Raw genomic sequence first — 26424 nt, 5'->3', positions numbered from 1 at the left:
AAGCTTTTCTGAGCTCTCCAAACAGACAAGTGACTTCTCACCACAGCTGTTCTGTCAGGTAAGAGTCTGTCTCCCTTGTCCTTCCACTGAAACTTGCTTGTTCAATGTAAATATTCCCCTAATTTGTTCAGCTCCTTAGTCCTCACACATAACACCTTTCTAAACACTCTCTTGTTCAGCTCCCTTGACTACAGACCAGTGCAAGTTCAACGGACTTCTGCTTCACTGCTAATTGAGAACAAAGTAAAGAGTTAGAAAAAAATCAGGACAGGGCAATATTGTTTTAATTCACTTTTTTGCCACATTCATTCCATCTAACCACAAACAGACTTATTTATTTTTAACTTTTTAATGATTTAACTTTATTTTACGTGCAGTGGTGTGAAGTTGTCAGATATCGTGGAACTGCATTTTCAGACAGTTGTGAGCTGCCATGTGGGTGCTGGGAATTGAATCCGAATCCTCTGGAAGAGCAGTCAGTGCTCTTAACTGCTGAGTCATCTCTCCAGCCCCACATACAGATTTATAACAGGCCTATGCAGTAAGACTTCTGAAACTTTTAATAAAAAACCCATAAAATCTTAGATTGTTGTTCTAGAGTCACTGCACATTTTTTGCTCATTTTACTAATGTTAAAGATTGAACTTGGGTCATCTGGCTTGGTAGTCATAGCTAAGTCACTGGCTCTAAGTTTTAGAAACTTACTATGGGGGCAAGGAGCACAGGACATGGCACAAGCAGAGGAAGTCAGAGGACAATGCCGTGAAGTTGGTTATCTCTGACCTGGACTCTGGTTGCCAGGATTATGAGTCAAGTGCTTTGACGAGTTGAGCCGTCTCTCTAGTCCCTTCCCACCCCTTGACGCCACTTGGCGAATTAAAAATCAGCTGCAGGAGTTGGGATGGAGTCAGCACCACACTCTGGGAGCAATCCCTAGCACCTCATGAACCTGGTGTACTTCTGCATCTATGCACTTGGGTGGCAGCGGCAGCAAAACCCATCGGGGAAAGCAAGGATAGTCTAAGCAGCAGAAGCTGGTCTAGACAGGGCTGGGCTGGAGCAGACTGACCCTGAAAGCTAGCAGTGACCTTTCTGTAGATTTAGTTTCAAGACGGGTCCTCGTCAACGGTTACATTAAGCATTTACATCTGGAGCTCAAGCATTTCCTTCTGCTAAACTGACAAATTCAAGGGTATCATACTTAAATAGCTGCAGAATAATTCACATGGAATGAAGCAATAGCTTCAGAATGGGATCACAGGAGTCTGATCCACGTAACTCATACTTCGTGTGGTTACAGTGCTAGCCTTCTCTCTATGGGAGCTCCTGTGACTGGCAGAGACAAGAATGTACGCTGAGTCACAGGAGAGATTTCACTGTTAAGGTCAGATCTTCAGATTTTAATCTTGTTTTCTTTTCTTTTTTGGCCTGGAACTCAAAGAGGCCCTCCTGCCTCTCTACTTGGGATTAAAGGTGTATGCCTCCACATCTGGTACAATCTTGAGAAGATATAAACTGTAAAACTATCTCCAAATTTTGGGCAGAGCCAAACTGAAATATTTAGTCTATAACCATTAAGATATGTACATGAAAGGTTCATTCAACTTGATGGGACTTTTAAGGATATGTGGGGGACAGCATTGGGCTGGTCCCCTGCTAAGTTACAGTCTCAGTCTGAGAACTATTAGGCTGCTAGGGAAAAAAACAAAAACAAAAACAAAAAACAGCAAAAACTCACGTTCTTTGGTTGCTAAAACTTTCCATGTACCTTTGTAACAGTAAGAAGTCAGTGTGCAAACTGAAACCACACTCTTCTAATTACGTCTTTCCTTCCATCCTCATGCTTGAAATTCTCAATCACTGAATATTAAGATCACTTTTAAACCTGCCCTCCTTTTAAAAAATTAATAGCATCACTGAAATTACAATGATAAGAACTAAGTATTTCCTATATCAGTTTTATTTAAAACACAAATAAGTATTTCTCTTTCAGTAATGGCAAATGGTTCAAATAATGTTGAACACAAATCATTGACTAATACAGGGCATTAAATATGAACAGACTTTTTTTTTTTAAAGCAAAAGAATAGAGGTTATATACAAAAGAGACCTACAATCTATAGGTCAATTCAAAAAAGGAAACGTGTTTATAAAATGCGTGGTGAAAGCAGAACATTCCACCGCTGCTTTGGAAAAGGGCTATCTTACAACATTCAGTCAGCTGAAGATGGATTGGTACAAGTGTCTATACATAAATTTCAAGTCATTTTTGCATGTGCAGAATCATCCAGATCTTCCCAGACTGAATGGGCAGTCCTGTGGCTTTCTTCCTTTTTCCATATTCCCAACAAGGCTACATGAACTTCAACTCTTGATGAGCCGCTTACAACAGCAGTTCCTTAGGAGCCAACATGACAGGTGATCCAGGATTTCCCTATGAGAAACAAACTGGCCACCTACAGAAAGTATCACAATGAACAAGTCTTTCTTTCCGCCTTCCAATTCTGTACAGTGTCTCATTTCAAGACTATTACCCTCATGAGACTTGTTTCTTCACAAGTCTAAACCTTGAGGTGATATGAAGACCAACATTGAGAAAAGAAAACTCAATCCAGAAATGAAGAAACTGGAGGTATCCAATACACCCCAGAGCATCTCGCCATCCCTGCAACAGCACAGCCCGGTGTACTGCTACAGTCTGTAGATCAATACTGGCAGCTTGAATGAATTTGTTTTTTTTTTTTTTTCCCTCCTCCTCCACGGTTAAAGCACATCAAATAAATACTAGGCAAGAGGAGTTTCCTGGGAGAGTTAGAAATTATGAAATTTACCAATTTGCTGTCTCTGTGATAATTCTATGCCAGAAGGAAAAAGGTATTGAAGGAAAGGGACAATTTTCATACTAAAAAAAGAATTTCCCTAGTCATGTCGCCACCTCTTATAAAGAATCCAGGGAGTCCCAGAAGTAGAAAATTAGTTTCAGGGGACCCCGGAGGCACTTTAAAGCCTTTAAAAAATTACAGTAATAATAAATTAGCTATTGCTCTTCAGAGGCTTACGGAGCAGCTAATGCAACAGGACCATGTCCAGAGTTATGTCCGTATCTCAGGTTCTCGAGCCGCTCGGCCCTCTTTAAAGCTTAGACGAATCTCCAAATACCTTTAAAAAGACATACAATTTAACACAGACGGAGTGGGTTTTTTGTTTAGTGGTAGCATGACATTTGGTCCACAATGGTTAGCAGCTCTCTTCATTTTAAACTCTAATAATATTAAGACAGTACATAAATAAATATAGCAAAGGGGAAGATAGCCCACTGACAAACACCTCAGGAGTCACAGAGTTAGTTCTCTTGCACCATTTCATTTGGAGCTCAGTCTCATGTGGAGAGAAGGGCATTACAGAACTTTCTTCTCACAGATGCTAAATAATGGCATCAAATGGACAAAACAGTTATCAAGGGATGTCAAAGATCTGACCCCAAGGGAATCCAGGACACATACAGGTACTTCAGAGGTATACTTTTGATTTGGGCAAAATTTGAGACTAAAGAAATTATCACCTCAGGTAAATGTTAGAATAGATGAAAATAAGTCCAGTTTTTGGTGAGCTTTTTTTTCCTTTAAAGCGTCCTCACCATTCCTTTCACCTTCAGCTGTCAATCATCTCCGAGAGTTCAAGCAGAAGGTCGTCTTCATCTTTCCCAGGATCCAAGTCGATCTCAGCTTCTAATTTGCCTCCTGAAATTTCCCATATTAGTTTCTCAAAATCATCTTCCACAGAGAGTGGAGGCTTTCCTGTTGAGGCAGAGCTCAGTCGGCGAGGTTTGGTTGCTACCTGGGACGAGGAAGGGCCAGACCCTTCTGGGAGCAAAGGTTCTGAAGAAGACTGGGTTGAAGGCAGCACAAAACTGTAAGTGAAAAGCAGAGTGTTAGCCCAGCTGTGTGCTTCCCTCGTGGGTAAAAGACTGTGCAGCCTCGGGGACAGAGGTAATGAAAAGTTGTTTCTGAGGAGACACACAAAAAATTGTCTCACTAATTTGGAATCAAGTACCTTTTGAATGTAGCCAGGTATTTAAATTAATTCAAATTTGCCTTTTCAATAAAGGCAAATACTAATAGCAGTACTGACGAGCAGCAACTTCAAATTTCATGCCTTTTTGCCCTCAGTGTGGAGTTAGCTTTAGAGATAGCTAACCTATAAATGTTCAGTGACTTATCGCATTTTTTGTAAAGAGCCAAATCAGTAATGGCCTGAAACCTGGTTAAGAAGACAATACCTGTCCTTAGGATTTTCTGTCTCAGACACGGCGATGGATTTATCCTCGGAGAGAAGGGGGACCACAGCCTACAAAAAAAGAGTGAAATCACTGAGAGCTATGCTTCCACTTTTGGTGTGTGTGTATGATGGGTATGTTCAAGGGCCCATGTGCAAGTAGGTAAGAGTCAGAGGAGGCTGTCAAGAGGAGCCTTCTCTTCTCTGCTTCACTTTTGTGGGAAATCAGTCTCTTAGTGAACCTCAAGCTCATGGTTTCAAGTTATGCTGGGTGGTCAGTGATCTCTTGGGATCCACCTGTCTCTAGCCCACAATGTTGGGATTACAGGCAAGTATATGGTCACAATGGCTTTTTATACGGGTGCTAAGGGATTCAAACTCAGGTCCTCATATCTGTGCAGCAAGCGCTCTCACCCACCACACCTACAAGACTTTCATTTTACTTTTTGAGACAGGGCTTGACTATGTAGCTTCGGGTGTACCAGACCTCTCAGGGTAGACCAGGTTGGCCTTGAACTCAAAGTTCTACCTGCCTCTGCCTTCCCACTGCCTAGCTTCAGGTGTCCCACCCCATCTCCCCTACCCCCAGTATATTTTCCTTTGTTGCCTTAGAATCACAGCTAGTTTTTGTTTTGGCACTGTTGAAGACCTCTGGTAACCCAAAATCTTGCATGGTAGATAACGGTTCCACTGAGCTGTATCTTCAGCCCAGCGGCTACCATTTTTTAAACTGGGGAACCCAAGAACCAATGACCCAGAGGCTGAAAATCTAAGTACCTTGCCACCCAAAAACCAACTCCCAAACACTGCCCGCCACTTCTCCAATCTCAACTAGACTCTAGTGACTATAGTAACAGTCTAAGGAACCCAGTGCTCAGGAAAAGGCAGAAGCGTGAGACACAGAGACAGTGCCAAAGGGCAATCCTACCACAGAGTCCAATACCACTGGAGTGGATCAACTCACCACAGCTGCTTTTTTGGTGGGGCTTTCCTGCAGGACACTGCTGGTGCTGAGTGGCTTCACAGCTGCAATGACAGCAGGGTGTACCTCCACTGCCTTCCGTTTTGGAGCCACTTTAGGAGATGAAACAACCTTGACCACAGATGGCTTCACATTTACTTTGGGTTTGGCTACAGGAGACAGAATATATCTGATTAGCAACTAGATGATCTCTTTCACATATAGAGTAACTCAGAGTAAGATACAATGCTTTTAGGAGTAGAAATACCAACAAAGTTGCCAGGCATGGTGATATATCCCAGCACTGGGTGGCAGAGGCAGAGGGAGTTCTGCTGAGTACGAGACCAGATATAGCAAGTGCCAGGGCTACATAGAGAACTGGTCTTAAAAACAAACAACAAAAAAGCAGCACCAAAAGAGCAAACAGCCTGAATGAGAATGATCCACCACACAGGTCACCATGATACACCCTTCGGTGTTACCATCGTATCCCATGGTATTTTTTTTCTGCAAAACAAGAGGAAGAGCGCATACAGTTGCACACTTGTAATCCCAGCACCCAGAAGGCTGATGGCAAATTGAGTCTGAGGCCAGACGGGATCATATAATAAGACCCCATTCAAAACACCAGATGAAAAATGCACAGCATAAGTTCTAAATGGGGCTTTTATGTTTTTCTTCCCTCCAATCATGTAGCTGAGGTTGATTGTGAACTTCTGATCCTCCTGTCTCCCTTCTTGCTTCATCTCTTGAGAAGAGCAAGGATTTGGTAACTGAACATAAAACTTTGAGTGTCTGCAGGACAGTAAAGAAAATACACTGTTGGGGTCAGTATCTCTGTATAAGGATAGAGCCACAGAGGAAAAGCGTGAGCTCCATGATAAAATTCTCCAGATGCACATGAACAATCCAGAGCATTTAAAGTGTGTCCTGAAAGAGAATCTCCCTCCACCACAGAAACTCAAGTTGCCAAAAACCAAACTCAAACTCCCATCATACAATTGGCTGACTTATAATGCACGAATGATTAGGGCTGTTGAGGCACTCAACCTCAGCTGTCCTCTTCAGTGTTGACAGCCTCTGTTGAACTACCCAGCCTGTATCATGTAAACCAATCTAATCAATCCCTCATCTACGTTCATCCTATTAGTTCTGTTCCTCTAGAGAACCCTAACGTAGACTGAGCTGGGATTACAGGTGCGCACCACCAGACATGGATTTCCTGTGATGCTGCAATGGAATCCGGGGTTTTGTGCATGCTAGATAAGCACTAACAACTGAATTACATCTCCAGCCCCAAAGGAAGCAAAACCAACCCAGCAGTGTAAGCTGTGAGAAAGAACTATGCCTAAGTTTCATTTTTGCAGACCACTGTATTACTACTACCTGTTGGTGTGACCTTAGTACACACGAGATTCAACCCCATAGTTGCCAGAGTTACTGAAATTTGGTCATTGTACCACAATAAATGTAAAATCACTCACCTTTACTCCTTTTTTCCAAAGTCTGTGTTGCACATTTCACATTCAGTATTGAGTCCCCAATTCCAGAGGTTTCTACCTCCCCCTTTTGGGATGACTCCGTGGGGAGCCGCTTAGCCAAGTGCCGTGTGATGCCCGACACAGCAGTGAGCACTGGTTTCCCCACCACTCGGGTATAGTAAGAGGCCCCGTCTCCCTGGACAGGGGTCACGGCTGGCTTCTCTTTCTGTGAGGCTTCGGTCTCCTGCTGCTTCTCAGTGTGTTTCTCTCTGACAGTGTCACATCTACTGACTGGAATTTTTGTGGGATCACTTATGGCCTCATCTGAACTCTGTGGAAAAATCCAATCAAAGAATTAGAACCTACTTTCTCATTTATAGTGCTGAGTGAGTTATCCAGCTTAGGCAGAATATTACATGATTCAGAATAATAAGGAAGTTCATTATCTGATATTAAACAGAAGATATACTGTTAAGTGTTCAAGATTAGAAATGAAGATGTGTGAATTAATAGAAAAATCCATACTCTACAGACTAATTATGACCCCAAGAAAACACAAATGACCACTAAAAAAAAGATTTTTGTCAATATCCAGAAAGAGCTAATAGTCACAAGTCACAAGTTAGAATATTATAGTCAGAAAAGACAAACACCTTAAGAAATTACTAAAGATAGAGTAGGCTGCAAAATGATATATTGTACAGTTCTCAACCTGAGCTGAGCATTAAAAATTCACTTATGTAACAAAAACCTTAAAGGAATCTAGTTAAAAAAATTATTATAGCATTTCTCCTTTATTTTGTTGAGAAAAAAGTATGACTGTTTGGCTCAGAATGACCTCAACTCAAGATCCACCTTTGCAATCCCAAAGTCTGAGACTGATTACCATCGTGTGCTATCATGCCTGGGTTGTTCTTCCTTCCTTTTTTTTCTCTCTTCCTCCTTCCCACCTTCCCCCCTTCATCTGTCTCTTTCTCTGTTTTTAAAGATTTATTTATTAGGTATACAGTGTTCTGTCTACAGGCCAGAAGAGGGCACCAGATCTTGTTACAGATGGTTGTGAGCCAACATGTGATTGTTGGGAATTGAAGTCGGGACCTCTGGAAGAGCCATCTCTCAAGCCCATTCATTTTCTCTAAAGATAAAAAATCCTAGTTAGATGTGTTGGTACATACCAGTAATCGCAGCAGTGGTAGCAGAGACAAGAGAATCAGTTCAAAGTTCTTGGCTACATAAAGTTAGCCTGAAAGTGGCCTGAGTTATATGAGACACTGTCTCAAAACACTGGGAGCTGGACAGATGGCTCAGAAGTTAAGAATACTTGTTGTTCTTGCAAAGAACCCAATTTGAGTTACAAACACAGACATATCAGCTCACAACCATCTTTAACTCCAGTTCCAGGGGATATCATGTCTTCTTCTGTTCTCTGCAGTTGGGCCCACATGTGCGTGTGCGCGTGCGCGCGCGCGCACACACACACACACACACGTGAATATTAACACACATAAAGTAAATAAATCTTGGGGGAAAAAGGTCAAATTTTAAATGATATGTAGTAAAATATCAATGGTCAGTTAAAACACTATGAGAACAAAGAAAACTAAGACACAGAGAACTGTAAGAAAGAACCTTTCATAGATGCTGGGCGGTGGTGGCACACACCTTTAATGCCAGTAAACAGAATAAAGAAGCAGGCAGATCTATATGAGTTGGAGGCCAGTCAGGTTTACACAGTGAGCTCTATCTAGGTCAGCTAGGGTCACAGAACCTTATTTTAAAAACCAAAAATCAAACAAAAAGATAACCCCAAACCAAACAAAAAGAAATTTCCATAGAAAATTGTGACCACAGTACTGGGCACTGTAGTGCAACACAGTGGATAAGGCCGGCTTAAAGAAAAAAAACATGACCCAAAACAAAAAATAATTAAAACCAAACTCAACCTACCAATGAAACCGTTCACAGAAATTTACTGTACGCTAAAACGAAAAGCATACATCATTTCCCTCCCGCTGGTCTGCCAAGGACCATGATCGGACAGACTTACCTCACTAGCCTCTGGCTTAGTAACACTGCTCTGAGAAGCAATGTCACTGTCTTCGAGTTCGAGTTTTTTCTCTTCTTTTGCACCTATATTTATATTAAAAAACACCATTGCTTTAATCAGGATGTGAGAAATGAACTGAAGTAAGTTTTCTTAAAATGAACAATTGTACTGGCTAGCTTTTCTGTCACCAGAAGCTACGCCATCTGGGAAGAGGGAGACTCCTCCTAGAAAATGCCTCCATCAAACTACCCTATGGAGCATTTTCTTGACTGGTTATTGATGCAGGAGGGTTCAGCCCACTATGGCCAGTGCCACCCCTGGGCAAGTGGTCCTGGATTATATAAAAAGGCAGACTGAGCCAAGACATGGAAAGCAGGCCAGTATGCAATATTCCTCCATGGCCCATGCTTCTGTTCCTGCCTTGACTTCCCTCAATGAAGAACTTGTGATCAGGAAGTGTAAACCAAGTAATACTCCCCACCCTAGGCTACTTTTGGACAGTGTTTTATCACAGCACAGAAAGGAAACTCAGACAGTAATAACGGAAACAAGAAAGCTCGTAACTAAGAGATGGGGCATCTAGAACCTCAAGAAAACAGGAACATACCGTAGCACTACCAACTGCTACTGGAAACAGCTTATTCTACTGAATCCGCTGACTCAGATTTCCCCAGTTAGGAAAAGTTCTCAAACAACTACCCAGGCTCCTGTCAGTCTCGCCCTGTGTTTTAGAATAGCACTGCTGCTTAGAGGGGATGTACAGACCTGCTCTTTTGGCGATGCGAAGCAGCCTCTTGGCCCCTGGGACAGCCTCAGCTTGAGACCGGGAGCTGGCACTGCTCTCAGAGTTCCGCTGTACCCTCAGGGCCTTCTCCAGTTTAATTTCCTCTAGCGTCTTAATATGCACCTCCTGCATAGACCTGGCTCTTCCTGCGGGCTCCTCTGGCTGTCCTTTGCTGACTGCAACAGGTGGTAGAGTCACTGTCTTTTTCACTTCAGTGTCTGCTGTCAACTTGGGGCAGCTAGTATCCTTTTTGGATTTCTGCCTCTCCATTTCCTGCTGCCGATGTTTCTTTTCAGCCAGGACCTCAGAGAAAGTTTTGATCCGCACGGAGGAAGAGCTTTTTGTTCCTGATGGAGAATCATCAGCTCGTGCAGGTTCTTCAGTTTTCAGTTTAGTTTGCAATTCTCCACGTTTCTGACTGGCTCTTTCAAGAAGAATTTCTTCCAATGTCTTCACGTGGATCTCACCAGCTTTATTAACTCTCTCTGTTTTGGGAAAGAACATATTTTTATACTCTTGTTTCTTAATGTCTTATGATCTTCTTAAGAGTAGAACAATACAGGGAGAGGCATCAGTTGTCTCATGTTCAACATTAGTTTCACTCTTGATTGTAGATAACTACAAGGAAATCTCTAGAGACAAACCTTCTAATTTGTATTTCTATCCAGAAATACATAGAAACACAATACAAATGGTTGAAAATCATTTATTAGTGTAGAAACCTGCATCATCATAAACCTTAAGTGAAAGTAGCAATGAGTCCTCCATTCCCTCATATGTGTATAAAACTTGTGCTGGACACATCACTAGAAGCAGGGTACTAAGCCAAGCACATCTCTGCCCGGATGTATTCTATAGTCTGACAAACACCAGTAACTGAACGAGTTGTCAGGAAGTAGGGCAATGGAAACTGCTGCACTCAGTGAAAATATCAACCATGGTTTAGGAACTAGACAAAGCGAACTTTTCATGAAGTGACATTTAACACATGAACAGGAGAGGTAAAATAAAACAAGCGACAAGACAAAAACAAAACAAAAACCAAAACTCAAGGGCCACAAACCCAACCTGCATCCCCCAGCCCTCAAAAGATTGTTCTACATCTGTTTAAAATATGGAACAAATTTCACATTGGACAATCATTCCCATTACTAGATGGCTAAGAAAAGAAATAATGAACTAATTAGAATTAAAAAAGAGATGATACACATGCATGCACGCAGACTAACCAGTAAGAGATTTTAATTATATTTTAAAAAAAAGAAAAAAAACACCCCAAACTCCTAAATATAGCATGTTCTGGAAGTTTGTGAACTTGGCATTTTCTACCAATCTCATTTCTGTCTCTGTCACCTAGGCCAGCCTGGGAGCCCTAATATGACATAGTCCAATTTAACCCCAAATTTAGAGCAATTCTTCTGCCTTAGCTCCTGATTGCTTGGATTATAGGTGTGGACCACCATGCCCCACCAATCAGTTTTGTTGTTCTTGTTTAAATGGTTTATTTAAAGATTAGTTTGAACTCAGCTCAACTGAAATTCTCATCCTTCTAGTACAGCGACTTTCTCTGGTGATAGCACTGATCAGAGTCCTGGAATTGCCTAAGACTCCAAGCATACTGGTTGCTTTCGGAGAACAATAGATGCTGAACCACACAGCAAAGTACTCATGACAAAGCAAGTACTCAAATAGTGAATTATCTCTTTATGTTTCGAGCAGGTAAGTCTTTTGTGATAGGGAATATGTGATAGGTGGAATATGGTGGCCTCAAACTCACCATTCTCCTGTCTCAGTTTTATGAGTATTGAGATAAAGGGCTACCACAACTACCTTCTCATTAGGTTTCTTTAAATGATGGTGGGGTTATAGAGATGGCTAAGTGGTTAAGAATACTTGTTATTCTTGAAGAGGGTCCAGGTTCAATTCCCAGTACCCATATGGTGGCTCACAACTATCTGAAACTCCAACTATCTGAAACTCCAGTTCTAAGGGTATCTGATACCCTATTCTGACCTCTACAAACACCAGGAATACATGTGATACACCTACATGCATGCAGGCAATTCACACATAAATCTGAAATAAAATAAATCTGAAAAAAGAATTATAATTGTAATTTTTTCTATCCATATCACAATGATAATCTAATCTCAAAATTATCACCCTAAAGAAAGTACATGGTGTTAGGGAATATTATTTTAAAGTGTGTGACTTTTGTTTTATGCTGTAAACTCTGTGAAGCTGTGATTCTTTGCCTGTCTAAAACACCTGATAGTGTAATAAAGAGCTGAATGGCCAATAGTGAGACAGGAGCAAGGATAGGTGGAGCTGGCAGGCAGACACTATAAATAGGAGAGATCTGTAAGAGGAAAAGAAACGAGGGAACAAGGGGAAGAGGACATCAAGGGCCAGCCGGCCAGCCACGGAGTAAGAGTGAAAGTAAAATACACAGAAATAAGAAAAGGAAAAAGCCCAGAGGCAAAAGGCAGTCAGGATAATTTAAGCTAAGAAAAGCTGATGAGAAACAAGTCAAGCTAAGGCCCCGCATTCATAAGTAAGAACAAGCCTTTGTGTGTGATTTATTTGGGAGCTACGCCATAACAGAGTAATCTTTAAGAATTTTTGTGAGAATCTATTTCAGTAGATATGTTTAAACATGGTAGGCATAACTCTAAAAGAATAGTCAAACACCACACTACTTGACAGCACAGTAAACTGCCAGGCCTAGGTTAACAAATATGAAAAGCAACAATGAACTATGAGAGAAATCATTAAGGTAGAAATGTAAGGACTGGAGTAGTGGATACACTTCACTGAATACGGCTTGCCTAGCACGCACAGGGTCTGGGTTTGATTTCTAGCATCCTCAAAACAATACAGAAACAAAACAAAGCAAGCAAGCAAACAAGCAAAAAGCCCAGATTCATTAGAAAAATCCAGAGTAGCCTAAAAAAAAATTAAGTTTGAGAGAGAAAGAGAGAGATCAAAACAAAAATCTTTCGAAGACAAATGCCAAAATAAATTTATTTGAAAGACTAAGAAATCGAAACAATGCTAGTCTACAACCAGCCATTTAGATTAACAGGATAAGCAAACTACAGAACACAGGCCAAATGTAGCTAAACAATTCCTTAGGAACATAGCCATTCATTTATTTACATATTCACATTACATACGGCTGCTTTCACACCACAACAGCACAACTGAGTAACTGTGACAGAGATTGTGGACCACAAATCCTAAAATATTTTTGTTTTTAAGGGTAGTAGGGATCATCAAACTGAGGGTACCATCATAACTTAGCTTCTTCAAAGCTTAAACTATTTACTACATGGACTTATAGAAAACAGAGAAGCCAAATTAGATACACACAGTCCATTGAACCCTTGGCTTGCCAACAAAATGTGTTTACATCTACTACAGTAGCATACCAGGGAGATAGAAAATCCTAAACCGTTCTGGAGAATAAAGCTGAGAATGATAACTCACATCTGCAATCCCACCAGCATCTGGGAGGCTGTGACAGGAAGACAGTCATGAATTTGTGGCCAATCTTAGCTAGAAAATTTCAGGCCAGCCTGGACTACAGAACTGAGATCCTATCTTAAAACAATTAAGATCAGCTAAGATTAGAAGGAGAACATATAAGTTAACTTCAAAGCACAGAGACACAAAACTTATAACTGTCTTCTACAAAAACTATCACATTGAACTTGAATAGCATAAAGCAAAGTTGAAGGGATGGGGTAACAATAGATCATCTGCCTAGCATGTATGAAGCTCTAGGTTTGAAACCGCAGCACCATAAGCAACGATGACAAAGCAGAAAGTATTTGAATACATGGATACTCACTTTACATGTACACATGCTCATGTAGTTCCCACTGTTAGAAAGAACTACTATTTACAAGAAGAATCTAAGAATATAAAGAAAGTCGGGCGGTGGTGGTGCACTTCTTTAGTCCCAGCACTGGGGAGGCAGAGACAGAAGGATCTCTGTGAGGGCAGCCTGGTCTACAAAGCGAGTTCTAGGACAGAGTCCAAAAGCTGCACAGAGAAATCCTGCCCCCCCAAATATAAAGAAAGAATATAAAGAAATAATTTTCCTTCTTTTTAGACAGGGTATCTATATAGTCATGGCTGTCCTGGAACTCACTGTGTAGGTCAAGCTGGCCTCGAATGTACTAAGATCTACCCACCTGTCTCCCAAGTGCTGGGATCTCTCTCTCTCTCTCACCACCAGCCCCCACACAGATTTTTACGTTGCCGTAAAACCAAGAGTGGCTCGTGTTCTGTACACATCCTTGTCATCTGACAGAACGCAGTTGGTTTTATATTGCTTAGAAAATGACTTCTTTCTACCCTTTCTGGTACTGCTGACTGAACCCAGGGACCATGTACACCCTGTGAATGGATCTATATACCTAGCCTACTAGAACCTAATGTCCTACGACAGCTTAGCATAAAATAAGGCATCCCTCATACTGGATTTCCTCCTAATACTTTGATGAGTACCCATTTTCATGTTTAAATATCACTTAAAGAACAACACACAAATAAATCACAAACACAAGCTCTAACTTAATTGTAATAGGTGAATCAGAAGAAACAAAACAAAAAAACCCAAAAAAAACCAAAGATAGCAGTAAGGATTTTGCTCTTCTGATTTTGTTTAAGTGCCTGTTGCCTCCCCTTTAGGGACCCGGAAAGTTGAGCTACTAAAAGAAAAAGATTCACAATTTAAAAAGTTAAAACAAAACTTTTCATAGGTTAAATATTTTTCCAATGTTTACAAATTAGGCTGTACTTCTAATGAAGCTATAAAAGAGGAAGGAAGGAAGGAAGGAAGGAAGGAAGGAAGGAAGGAAGGAAGGAAGGAAGGAAGGAAGGAAGGAAGGAAGGAAGGCGGATCTCTGTAAGACCAACCTGGTTTACAAGAGCTAGTTCCAGGACAGGCTCCAAAGCTATGGAGAAACCCTGTCTCGAAAAACCAAAAATAAATAAATAAATAAAAAATAACGGTACCCTCGCTCCTTTTTTTTTCTGAGACAGAGTCTCATTATGTAGCTCTGACTGCTCTAGAATGAACTACATAGAACAGGCTGGCCTTGAACTCAGAGATACACCCGCCCCTGCCTCCTGAATGCTGGGATTAAAGGCATGGGTCACTATACTCGGCCCCAACTCTTTTTATTATTTAATTTAGTATATGAGTACGGGCACATCAGCCTCACTCTGGACATGTGGGGAGCCAGAGACAACTTTCAGGTATCAGTTCTCTCCTTCCACTGTTGCTGCGTGGATTAAACACAGGCACCACACAGCGGCAAGTACTTTTACCAGCTGAGCTATCCCATTAGCTTGATACCTTTAAAATAACCTTTCAAAAGTTTGTTACTCTATTAGAACAAGCTCATGGACCATCATTTTCTTTCCTGTCACAGTATTCAATCACAGTATCTTCACTATTCCGATCTTTTAGGAGTCTCTAACTCCAGGTTGTTGATAAGTGTTAGCTGTTAATGTTGGCTACTCAGAATCAAGTAGAGTAAGCACTTAACTGTTTGCAGGGACCCAAGCAGCCTGAACAAATGGGGATCCATACCTGTTAATATTACAAACAGACACAAATGTGTTAGAATAAAAGCACTTACCTTTCTTTGGTGTTTTATCAATGTTAGTTTCTGGAGCTTCCACCTTTTTCCCCAGCCTCTGTGCAAGGCTTCGCTTTAATGGGGGTTCACTGTCACCACCTACAAATAGGGAGATTTAATTTAAGATTTTAATCTTCAACAAAGTGGGAAAAAGAGCAAAAAAACAGACAATTTAAATATTCTGGAGGTTTTCTGCATTTAAATGGTGTTTGTTCACCATCTTTTAAACTTAATGTTAAAAACAAAAAAGTTCTATAAAGAAAAAAATTAGGAGACAAAAAATTTAGATACATGAACGACACCTGCCAAGTAACTAAATTACAGAGGCTAAGAATACCTGGCTGAAGCTAAAGCTCAAATAGAGCAACATCTTCACCGCCTGTGCCACATAGTTTTATGTCAACTTAATACCAGCTAGAGAGTTATCTGAAAGGACGAAACCTCATTTGAGAAAATGCCTCTATGAGATCTGGCTGTAGAAAAGGGCCCTGGTGGAGCACACCTTTAATACCAGCATTTAGGAGGCAGAGGCAAGCAGACTTTGGGTTCAAGGTCAATCTGGTCTTCAGAATGAGCTCCAGGACAGTCAGGCTACACAGAGAAATCCTGTCTTGTAAAACAAAAACAAACAAACAACAAAAAAAAAAAATCAGGCTGTAAGGCATTTTCTTAATTAGGAGTGGTGCCATTCCTGGGCTGGTGACCCTGAGGTCTATAAGTAGGCAGGCTGGCCAGGTGAGGGTGGTATACTTGGGAGGCAGAAGCAGGCGGATCTCTCTGAGTTTGAGACCAGCCTGGTCTACAAGAGCTGGTTCCAGGATAGGCTCCAAAGCTACAGAGAAACCCTGTCTTGAAAAAGACAAAAAACAGTAACAAAAAAAGGCAGGTTGAACAAGCCATGGGGATCAAGACAGTAAGCAGCACCTTTCCATGGCCTCTGTATCAGCTTCTAGCTCTAGGCTCCAGCCTTGCTGCAGTTCCTGTCCTTTTACTTTGATGGTGAAAAGTGATGGGGAAGTGTAAGCTTTCTCTTCCCAACTTGCTTTTTGGTCATGGAGTTTCATCACATTAATAGTAATCCTAACTAAGAGACCACCAAACTTTGAATTCATAGTAAATTCAGTTAGGAAGTAAAAGAATTTATGACACCTATTTAAAAAAAAAAAGATTTATTTAATTTTATGTGTATTGGTGTTTTGCCTGCATGTATGTCTGTGTTAGGGTACCAGATTCCCTGGAACAGGAGCTATAGTTGTGAGCGGCCATGTGGTTGTATAAGACTTTAAGACAATTCTGAAGCCATTTTTGCCTCTCAGCCTCTGTGCCTTAGTGCTTCCCCTCCTCCCCTGGGAACCAAGGACCTAACAGCTACACATGCACGTACTCAGTTCCTGAACAATTACCCATACACGTATGTTTTGACTCAATCCCCTGGGAAATGGGGTCAAAATGACCTCTTACCTCATCTGATCTGACAATAGTTCTCCAGTCAATTATTGATATTAGCCCTTTTCGAATAAGCCAATCATAATGGTCAAAGAACAACCCCTCTTGTTTCTATGGGGCCTTCTCCTTTAAAAGTAGACTGTACCAGCTAGTCGGGGTCTCTCGGCTTCCTGAATGCTGGGGGACCCTGTCATGACAGAATTAATAAAATCCTCATGCTTTTGCATCGGCTGTGGTATATGAGGTGGTCTCTGGGGCGACTCCTCGGTTTGGACACTAGAGTCCAACAGTTGCTGGGAATTGAACCCAAGTCCTCTGGAAGAACAGTCAGAGCTCTTAACCCCTGAGCCATCTCTCCAGTCCCTTACAATGCTTATTATCCCTGGAATATGAAGACTTAAAGTGGTGTTTAGAGGATCAGATCCTGTCTTAAAAAAGGAAAAAGAAGGAAGGAGGAGGAAGAAGAAACCAATCAAAAACATCTAATAGCTTACCCAAGTGGAGGTAAGGGTCTCCCTAAGTAGTCTTGGCTGGCTGGGAAATAGCTATGAAGACCAGTTAGGCCTTGAACTCACAAAGATCATCCCGCCTCTGCCGGGATTAAAGGCACGTGTCACCATGCCTGGCTCAAGTCTGTAATTACTAAACCTAGAACCTTCTTTCTAAAAGGTTAGTTGTGGGCTGGAAATGGTTTAGCTCATAACCAAGAAGAAAATATTGGTCATGGTCATAATCTAATTAAGCTATAGTACTTCAAACTGCTGCTATAGCTTCAATGAAAGTTATAATGTACAAATGGAATTTTATAAATGTTGTCATGAGTCAAGCATACAGGCAGTCCAGCAGGTCAATACTGATGGTGCTTGTATGATAGCACTTGTAACAAGGTAACATGTTAACGCATAAACGCACAGAAGATAGACAACTCTAACTCACCCACTGAAAATTTTCGTTTTCCCAGTCTCTCAGTAAGACTCAGTCTAACCAAGGGCTCTTCTGAAATGACAAAAATAAAATGTGTTCAGTTAGTTAATTGTTTTATATTCATATGAGCCCACTAAGAAAGTATACTGAAAATTAGATCTAAGTCTTCAGGATCATTTAACAAGAAAATAATCAAGTCTAGTGAACATGCAATGGCATGGTATTATTAACAGTAGCCAAACATGGAGAGAGGCTTTCAACCTATAGTTTAAGCCAAAACTATCCTGTGCACTTTGAAAAGCTACTTTACATTATCAGATGAGCAAGTAAGCCTTCTCTGAAATGTTTGTGGTTCAAATGAAACATTTAAACACACAATTTCGTGTGTTATACTCCTATGCTAAATAGTTTTATGTCAACTTAACAAGTTAAAGTTGTCTGAGAGGAAGGAACATCAATCAAAAAATGCCTTCATAAGATCAGGCTGTAAACACGCTTGTAAGGCATTTTCTTAACTAGTGATTGATGGGGGAGGACAGAGGCCATTGTGGGTAGGTCATCCCAGGGCAGGTGGTCATGAGTTTTATAAGAAAGCAGGTTGAGCAAGCCATTTGAAGCAAGCCAGCAAGCAGTATCCCTCCATGACCTCTGCATCAGCTCCTACCTCCTGGTTCTTGACCTGTTGAGTTCCTGCCCTAACTGCCTTCAATGATGAACAGCAATATGGAAATGTAAGCCAAATAAATCCTTTCCTCCCCAACCTGCTTTTGGTCATAGCAATAGTAACCAAAAGTAAGATAATTCCTTATTAGATTTTAAACAATTTAGTAAAAAGACTAACATTTTTCTTGTCACTCTAAAGATGCAATAACATTCTTAACTCAAAATGGGCAGTCAATAAACTTGCTGAAGCAAAGAGAACATGTTAAATTAGATACACATAAATGTGAGACTGCCTGAACAAGAATTCTAACTTTTTAAACGATAGGGTCAAAAATGTATCAATTTTCTGATCTTATATCTGATCAAAATACTTGAAGTCCTCCAAAGGTCCAAAGTGAACAAACATATCACCCGAGGACTTTGTGTTCCCAATTACATAAAAGCAGAGCCCAACAACTCTGGGAGACCTAATAGACCTCACCTTGTTTGCTTGATAGAGTTACTGTCCTCACCACAGTCCGGACATTCTCCTTTTCAGGGCCCGGATTGGGCGGAGGCTGATGTAAGGTGCTGGAAACCCCCGAGGAGCCTTCTGAATGAGAAATGTCAAATAAATAACCTATGGAAAATAAAGCTAGTCCAAATCAAGAATCTTTATTCTATGAAGATTATCCAATCAGACTGCTCTGCTGTCTGAACGCTGTCTTAAGCAGACACTCAATCTTCCATTTACTAGGAAGGATAAGACTCTAACAGTAAGGCAGAAGCATATTTCAGCTTTCAGCACTGATATCCCATCACTCCCATCTGCAAAACAAGGCTCCTGTAGAGTAAGTTTTAAGGACAGACTCCCCAGAACCAACTATTTACTATAGTTTGTATATACCCCTTCATTAACTTAGAGCTATGACTAAATTTTAGAGTAGGAAGTCTACATGGAAAGGCTGAGGCAAGCTCCAGAAGTAAATATTTTTTTTTCCATTTTGAAAAATACTTTTGTTGATTATAGATCTAAGCTGGCAATGGTCCTTTCAGTACATTTTTTTTCTTACTTTTAATATTTTATTTTATTGAGCTATATCTGCTCCCCTCTCCTTCAACCTCAAAAGAAAATCTTAGGATCTCTTAAGAACCCCATTGGATCTAATGACATTTATCTTCTCTTAGTAAGTTGTGTGTACATGTGGAGCTAAGAGGTCAACTCTGGTATCTTTCCTCAGGAGACAGCATAGGACCTGGGGTTTGCTGATTAGACTAGGCTGTCTCTGTCTCCCCAGAACTGAGATTACCAACACACATCCATGCCTTGCTTTTCCATGGGTGCTAGGGCTAGAGGACAGGTCCTCAGGCTTGTGCAGCAAGCATTTTACTGAAAACCATCTCCACAGGACCCTTAATATGCCTCTTAACTGCTCTTCTTCGTTTACAGCTAAATCTTAAGATATGGCTCGGCACGGTGGTAAATGCCTTTAATCCCAGAACTCAGGAAGCAGAGGCAGGCAGATCTCTGTGAGCTCAAGGCTGGCCTGGTCTACAGCAGAAAGAATTCCAGGATGGCCATATAGTATATCAAGATCCTGTTTCAAGGGCTGAAGAGATGGCTCAGAGGTTAAGAGGCTGCTATTCCAGAGTTCCTTAGTTCAATTCCTAGCACCCACATGGTGGTTCACAATCATCTATAATGAGATCTGGTGCCCTCTTTTGGCCTACAGGCATACATGCAAACAGAACAATGTATTCGTGATAACTAATTAAATACATCTTAAAATCCTGTTTCAAAAACCAATCAATTGATCTCCAGATGTACAGGTTTCTTTACAATATCATATGGTTCTATCCCTGAACAGTGAGGACTGAAGCACAGGCCCAGAAGGTTTGTGTTTTACTTCAAATAATCTCGTAGGAATGAGAATCTATATTTGCTAAATGTGTTAGTGTCAGAAGTATCTATTACTCTTGTCAGGTAAGTATTCATGCCAAAATTCGTGATGACTTACCACCTTGTTTCTTGGATTTTTCCTTCATTTTCTTTGACTTAATTTCCTCAAGAGTTTTTATTCCAAAATTCAAACATTCACCTGGGAAACCCAAAGGGGAACCACATGAGGAACTACAGTCTTTTGCTTTTCATCTTCTCTGCAGGCACTCAAGCACACTTTGAGTAATGACTTATGAGAAAGTACGCAGTGTCAGTTTGTGGACAGCACTTCTGCTAGAAAAGCTTAGTGACTGTGCACTGACTCTCAGAGGTAGTTACAACTGTCAGTGATGCTTCATGGCTTAGAGACAGGACAGCCTCTTCCTACCTTGCTTGAAACTGACTCCAGGTTTGCGGGCAGAAGCCACTCGCAATCCATTATGAGCGTCAGGAGCTGGCTGCAGGGCAGGTGTTTTGCTTTCATCACCCTCCTCAGAAAACTGATCTGTATATCCAAGGTTAAGACAAATGTTCAATTAAGACCAAGTCTAGGGTTTTAATTCTGTTCCTAATTTTATTATATTATTACTTTAAAAAAAGGGAGTGCTAAGCATACCATCATCATCTTCATCATCATCTGCAGCATTGATTACAACGGGTGGATGTGTGGGGCTAGGGACGTTTTCTGAACTTTCAACTTTCATTACACTCCGTAGCTGAGGGGAGGGATTAGACTGGACCGACAGTTTGTTCTGTTGAACTGTCAGCTGGCTAGCCTTTGCTTCTTCTTCTTGCAACTCAGGCACAGTGGGTAACACAGCTAAACGTTTAAAAAAAAAATAAAAGACAAATTTACCATAGAGAAATTATTATTCTAACTCAACAAAAATCCCTGTCTTTTTATGATAAATGTGGTACATTTTCCTTAAGAACATGTTTTTTTAAAAAACAAAAACAAAAAAAACTTAATAAATCCCATTTTCATTCTAAATTCTTCACGAAGAAAAAAGTATTTCTGAGCCAATAACTCTGTATTATATATAAACAGATGGTAGGAACTGAAAGAAACAAACCCAAAAGTTAGTTCCAAATTCTAGACACTTCATTTTAAATTGAGGTTCTAGAATTTTTTGCTTGGCACAAAAGACACACACAGAGATTGTCTTCCTCTGTTTCCCCAGCTGGGATTAAAGTATGGGTAACCACTCCTGGATCTTTTTCTGTTGTTGGTGTCCTGCTATGTAACCCAGGCTGGCCCTCACACTCATGGTCTTCCTGCCTTAGCTTTCTGAGTGCTAAAATCACAGCTACTACTTTGGCTCTTTGGTGGCTAAAGGAAATTAGTCCACTAGGAAATTACTTTAAAAGGGATGTTGTGGGGAGGTAGCAAGACGGCTCTGCAGGTAAAGATGCCTGCTGAAATAAACTTGCCTCGAGGACACACATGGAGAAAGGAGAAAACCCAGTCATCTCTCCAAACAATCCTCTGCCCTCCACAGCATGTGTGCATATACACACTCAATACACACACTAAGTATTTATAAATGAAAATTATTTTAAAAGAGACTGAAAATAAGTCACAGATTTTTGTAAAGTCAAGATTCTTTTTAGGACTGAGGACGTAATTCAGCAGAAGAGGGCTTATCTAGCACATTTGGAATCCTCAGTTTGATCCTCATTCCTGGAACAATGAGGAAAAAATTTTTAAAAGATATCCTATATCAAAATATTTTACATAGCCTATAAAAAGCTGGAGTAAGTATGAGAGGTATTTTATGGTGAATGTCTATAATCCCAACACTCAGGAAACTAAGGCACAATCAGAAATTCTAAGCCAGTTTAGGCTACAGCACATAACCCTGTCTCCACAACAGAGCTAGATGGCTACTACTTTTGGCTTTGTGGCCATATGGTCTCTATTTCAACTATTTAAATCTACAGTATTAATAAAAAACAGGCTACAATATATAAATGGATGGCCAGAGCCATATGCAGTAAATCTTCATCTTACAGAACATGCAGAGAACCAATTTGCCAACCCATGGTCTAGAGAATTAAGTTCTTTTGAAAACATCTATAGGTTTTGTAATAAAAAAAGAATGAAACAAGTATTATATTATATAGCAATATAATCTGGCATGACAGAAACATTTGATTATCTCTGCATACTTATCATCTAACCTCTATAAGGTTTTGTTTCCTCATTATATAGCAGAAATAGCACTGCTCTCCCTGGACTAAAAGTGTGAATGGCGGGTGCTCACTGAATAGCAACTGTTCTCTTTTAGAGTCAAAACCAATCTCACTTTTGCTTGGAGGTAGGAACAGTCCATCAACGTAACGACCTCTGTTGTGATGGAAAGCGCAGTTCAGTTTTTGACATCCCATTGGCTGATTTTCCCAATAACAAGGAATTTCGCTTCGTTTTTTCTGCAAGAGAGAAAAATTGTTTAAAAATGTTAAACTTGTTAAAAAAAATGTTAAAAAATACAAGTTAAAAAAATAAAGTAAGTACTACATTAATTTTGTGGTTGGTTTTCAAAACATAGCTAAGAACCCTGCCACAGGAGGTCATGATTAGCGAAGAGAGGCACACTGGAGAAATGGAAGGAGCTGGTTTTTCCTCCTGAAAACCCTGAATGTCCACACTTGATGTAGGGAAGTAGGCTAATACAGTAGGTAAGAATACAGAGTAAGATATTATAATAATTTTCCTTCCTATTAAGTTACTTAATATGATGCAGACACATCAGCACATACAATCAAAAAGGAGATATATACAATCATAATTTAGTAGTAAAAATATAAAAACAAACCAAATTAAGAGACATTTTACAGAACAGTTGCCCTTAAACCATCATGAAAGAGCGAGAAAGGCTGAACACTGCCCTCAAATGAATGAGACCGAAGCATAACAACACCATAAGCAATGTGTGAATGTGGACCTGCTCCTCCAATAGAAAATATTATCAGATAGCTGCCAAACTTGTGTGAAGACAAAAATAAGTCAATACCAATTCTCCTTTCTAATTTTACTAGCTGTGTTACTATTGTATAGGAGAATGCCTATCCCAGCACAAGTTTCAGGACATACACAGTGGAACTACAACTGACTTCTACAGGTCAGGTTGTTCTCTGACCTCCACACATGTGCAACACCATACATACACCCCCGCCCCCACCAGGCTTGGCAGTTAAGGGCTTTTACTGAGTCATCTCACCTCACTAGCCACTGTCTATATTTTGTATTGATCCTGAATACTTACAGTAACAAAAATTGGAAACTTACGTCAATTTCCATGTGGCGAAATCTGCACACCTGTCGAAAACAACGACCTTCTTGCCATAGTGTACAAACAGTTTCATTTCCTAGTGCAGCTTCACAGTGACGAAACGGGCAGCTGTCACCCTGTTTACAAAACACAAACAGGTAAGGATGATGGCACATTTCTACAAGCAAATACCAGCAGGCAAAAAACAAGATGTAGTAACAACCATCTGAAAGCAATAAATATGTAATAACCTACTGCTTTTTGCTGTCTGTTTGACAGGGTATCTCACTGGCTGGAACTCCCCAAGCATATTAGGCTGATTAGTTAATGAGACCCAGGGATCCTCCTGCCTCTACATCAGAGCGAGTACATGTCATTATGTCTGGCCTTTTAAAATGAGGATCTGGGCATTCAACTCAGGTTCTCATGTTTACATGATAAACACTTTACTGACTGAACCTCAGCCTATTTCTTTATTGGTTTTATTTTTAGAAAGGGTCTCACTCTGTAACCTTGGTAGGCCCAGAACTCCCTATGTAGACAAGGTTGGCCTCAAACTCATAGAAATCAACCTGTGGGGGCTAGAGAGATGGCTCAGAGGTTAAATGCATTGCCTGCTCTTCCAAAGGTCCTGAGTTCAATTCCCAGCAACCACATGGTGGCTCACAACCATCTGTAAATGGGTCCGGTGCCCTCTTCTGGCCTGCAGGCAAAATACTGTATACATAATAAATAAATAAATATTTTTTAAAAAAAGGAAAGAAATCAACCTGTGTCTGCCTCCTGAGTGGGGGATTAAAAGCATGCATCACCACACCCAGCTCTCCTCAACCTATTTCTTAACCCATTTCTTTTGGTCTAATTGACAGAACTGACAATGGGGGCTGAAAATGACAAGGTGTCAAGAACAGATCCTCTGAAAAACACTATCATCTTCAAAATGGCTTTGGCTTCATACATCCTGACTTCAGTAATTTATAGCTTTTGACAGAAAATTAAGAAAGTTGGTAGGCCGTAAGTGATGTAAGTATAATTAACATATACCTAATATAGTTATCTTTGTTATCCAAAACAAATCATTAATATACAAACTGCTGTATAGTAAATGGATCATCAGAACTTTTCTTTTCTTTTGCAGTGCGAGAAGCCAAACCCGACATCCCTCATGCTTTCAAGTGCTCTATGGCTGAGCTGCATACCCAGCAGAAAAACTTCATGGCCACCATTGCTGGGCTTTTTTATGATAAAGTTTTGCTACATAAGCCTAGGATGAACTTCAACACTTCTATTTCTACTACCATGCCTAGTTAGTGTTGAGTCCACGGGGGTCACGCACAGAAGGGGACAGACCTCCAAAGTCTAGTAAACTAGAAGAAAACTTTATTTCAGGAAAAAAAATATAAAAATTAAAAAAAATAAAACTCCATGGAGCACAAAAAGCTATCAACTAGCTAAAACCACAGTCAGAGATAAACTTGTAAGGCTATGGGAAATGACGGTTTCGAACTCCCCAATTTTTATAACAAGAAGCAACAAGCTTTAGGCATAAACAAAGGAATTTTTACAGTCTTGAGGTAAAACTCAGATACAAATTGCCTTTGTTTGTTTGTTTACAATTTCCATTAACAGGGTTTGTCAGTTAAACTAGTGTTTGTATTTAGTCCATTTTCCCTGGCTGTTCCTGATGGTGTTTACCAAAGCGCTGCACTTCCCAGATACTCCCAGTTTTGCAGAGCAGGGAAGGGTATGAGACAATGCAAAACCAAAAGTCACATACAACCTACACTCTAAAGGTTAACTCAGCTCACATTCGTTGTTGATCACAGGTGGCCAGGGTGTTATCTTAGGGTTAACTCTCAGTGTGCAGAGGGATGCTTTGGTCTTGTAAACAGAGCAGCCAGTTGTGAAGCAAAATAACCCACTGTTAAATTAATCCTTAAGTTGCTGAGAAAGCTGCAGAGAGCCTGCTCTCATTCTCTGAGGCTTACAACTTTGTATTTCGTTATTTATACATTCTTATTTCTGAAGTCTACATTTCTATATTCTTACTCTTGGACTCTTCAGTTAGACTTATCTTTTTAAACACAGGATCACAATGATTTTAGAACAGGCTACTATAACCTACAAATTGACAGGCTTCGCCATAAAGAAATAACAGAAAATGATAGGCAGACCTAAATAAAACTACCAAAAACTCCAGCAGAAAAACAGAACATTCGGACAGAGAAAGCAAACTCTAAAAGAATATATTTAGAAAGACTTCTTACCAACAGGAAATGTGGAAGAGGTCAAACTTAACCCCTAACAGCTCCCACAAGTATTATAAAAACCAGTCATTTTATCTAAAGCAAAATACACAAAATCAAGCTGCCAAGCCACAGAGCCAACATCTCCCTAACCCCAAAGGCACTCAGACTAGGTTAATTATAGGTAGAATGGTGAGTACACAACATGGGCATTTTTGCTCTGTGTGACACGCTACAGGTGCATATAAATGAAGAGGAAAATAGGTGATGTATTCTTCGCTAACACATGTTCTTTACTACAATACTGACCGCAGATAACAAAACAGCTAGCCGAGCAAGTCACAACAGAGACAATTTAGGATGCAGGGAAAATCTTAGGCAATATGATTTAAGAAACAGCAGAAAGAACTGATTTAGAGATGACAGTCTTACTTTGGTGCATGTAGAATAAAAATAAAAATAGCAGTCTTCTCCCTGATTAGGCATGCTGGGTAAATTCTCAGGCCAGAAGTGGCTTTTTGGAATAAGCCACTGCTTCCTCAAGGTGAAGACCAGCTCCAACTGCTCTTGAAGTGAACTTACTCTTCCAATGACAACTCAACCACAGAAATCTTCTTTAAAATGTAATCCTGAAAAGGGGAGACAATGAATTAAAATACTTCAGATAAATTCTTCCAACATTCCCTCCTCCAATGCCAAATGCCACCACACTTGTAAAACTAGATTTTAATTGTGTTAGCAGGTGTTTACCAT

The 26424-nt window shown here is 40.4% G+C and overlaps 1 protein-coding gene across 3 annotated transcripts; it reads right to left on the bottom strand.

Moving 5' to 3' along the window:
* Positions 1 to 1942: 1942 nt before the first annotated feature.
* On the bottom strand, positions 1943 to 26236 carry Zc3h11a (zinc finger CCCH-type containing 11A). Of its 3 annotated transcripts, none has more exons than XM_085688222.2 (15): positions 26104 to 26236; positions 23443 to 23562; positions 22460 to 22583; positions 20770 to 20973; positions 20542 to 20658; positions 20233 to 20313; positions 18717 to 18854; positions 17585 to 17644; positions 15203 to 15301; positions 9530 to 10033; positions 8765 to 8847; positions 6721 to 7048; positions 5240 to 5406; positions 4280 to 4347; positions 1943 to 3910 (listed from the first exon to the last, which is right to left on the bottom strand). In XM_085688222.2, exons 1-15 carry the CDS (start codon positions 26155 to 26157, stop codon positions 3652 to 3654), a joined length of 2406 nt encoding a protein of 801 aa, XP_085544348.2. In that variant the 5' UTR covers positions 26158 to 26236; the 3' UTR covers positions 1943 to 3651. The 3 variants fall into 3 exon arrangements, with proteins under 3 accessions (XP_085544348.2, XP_048286728.2, XP_087762633.1); XM_048430771.3 differs by having other exon boundaries at positions 18717 to 18827; XM_087906507.1 differs by having other exon boundaries at positions 18717 to 18824.
* Between the last annotated feature and the right edge of the window lie 188 nt (positions 26237 to 26424).

The sequence above is a fragment of the Myodes glareolus genome, chromosome 5, assembly GCF_982192425.1.
Source record: "Myodes glareolus chromosome 5, mMyoGla1.1, whole genome shotgun sequence".
Classification (NCBI taxonomy): Eukaryota; Metazoa; Chordata; class Mammalia; order Rodentia; family Cricetidae; genus Myodes; species Myodes glareolus.
The sequence above is the reverse complement of the archived record's forward strand: the minus strand, read 5'-3'. Positions and strand labels throughout refer to the sequence as shown.

Coding starts and splice junctions, on each gene's coding strand:
- Zc3h11a (XM_085688222.2), bottom strand. CDS start 26,157: ATGCCTAATCAGGGAGAAGACTGCTATTTTTATTTTTATTCTACATGC. Junction 20,974..22,459: donor GTTCCTACCTCCAAGCAAAA/GTGAGATTGGTT, acceptor TTAAACGTTTAG/CTGTGTTACCCACTGTGCCT. Junction 3,911..4,279: donor ACAGAAAATCCTAAGGACAG/GTATTGTCTTCT, acceptor TTTCACTTACAG/TTTTGTGCTGCCTTCAACCC.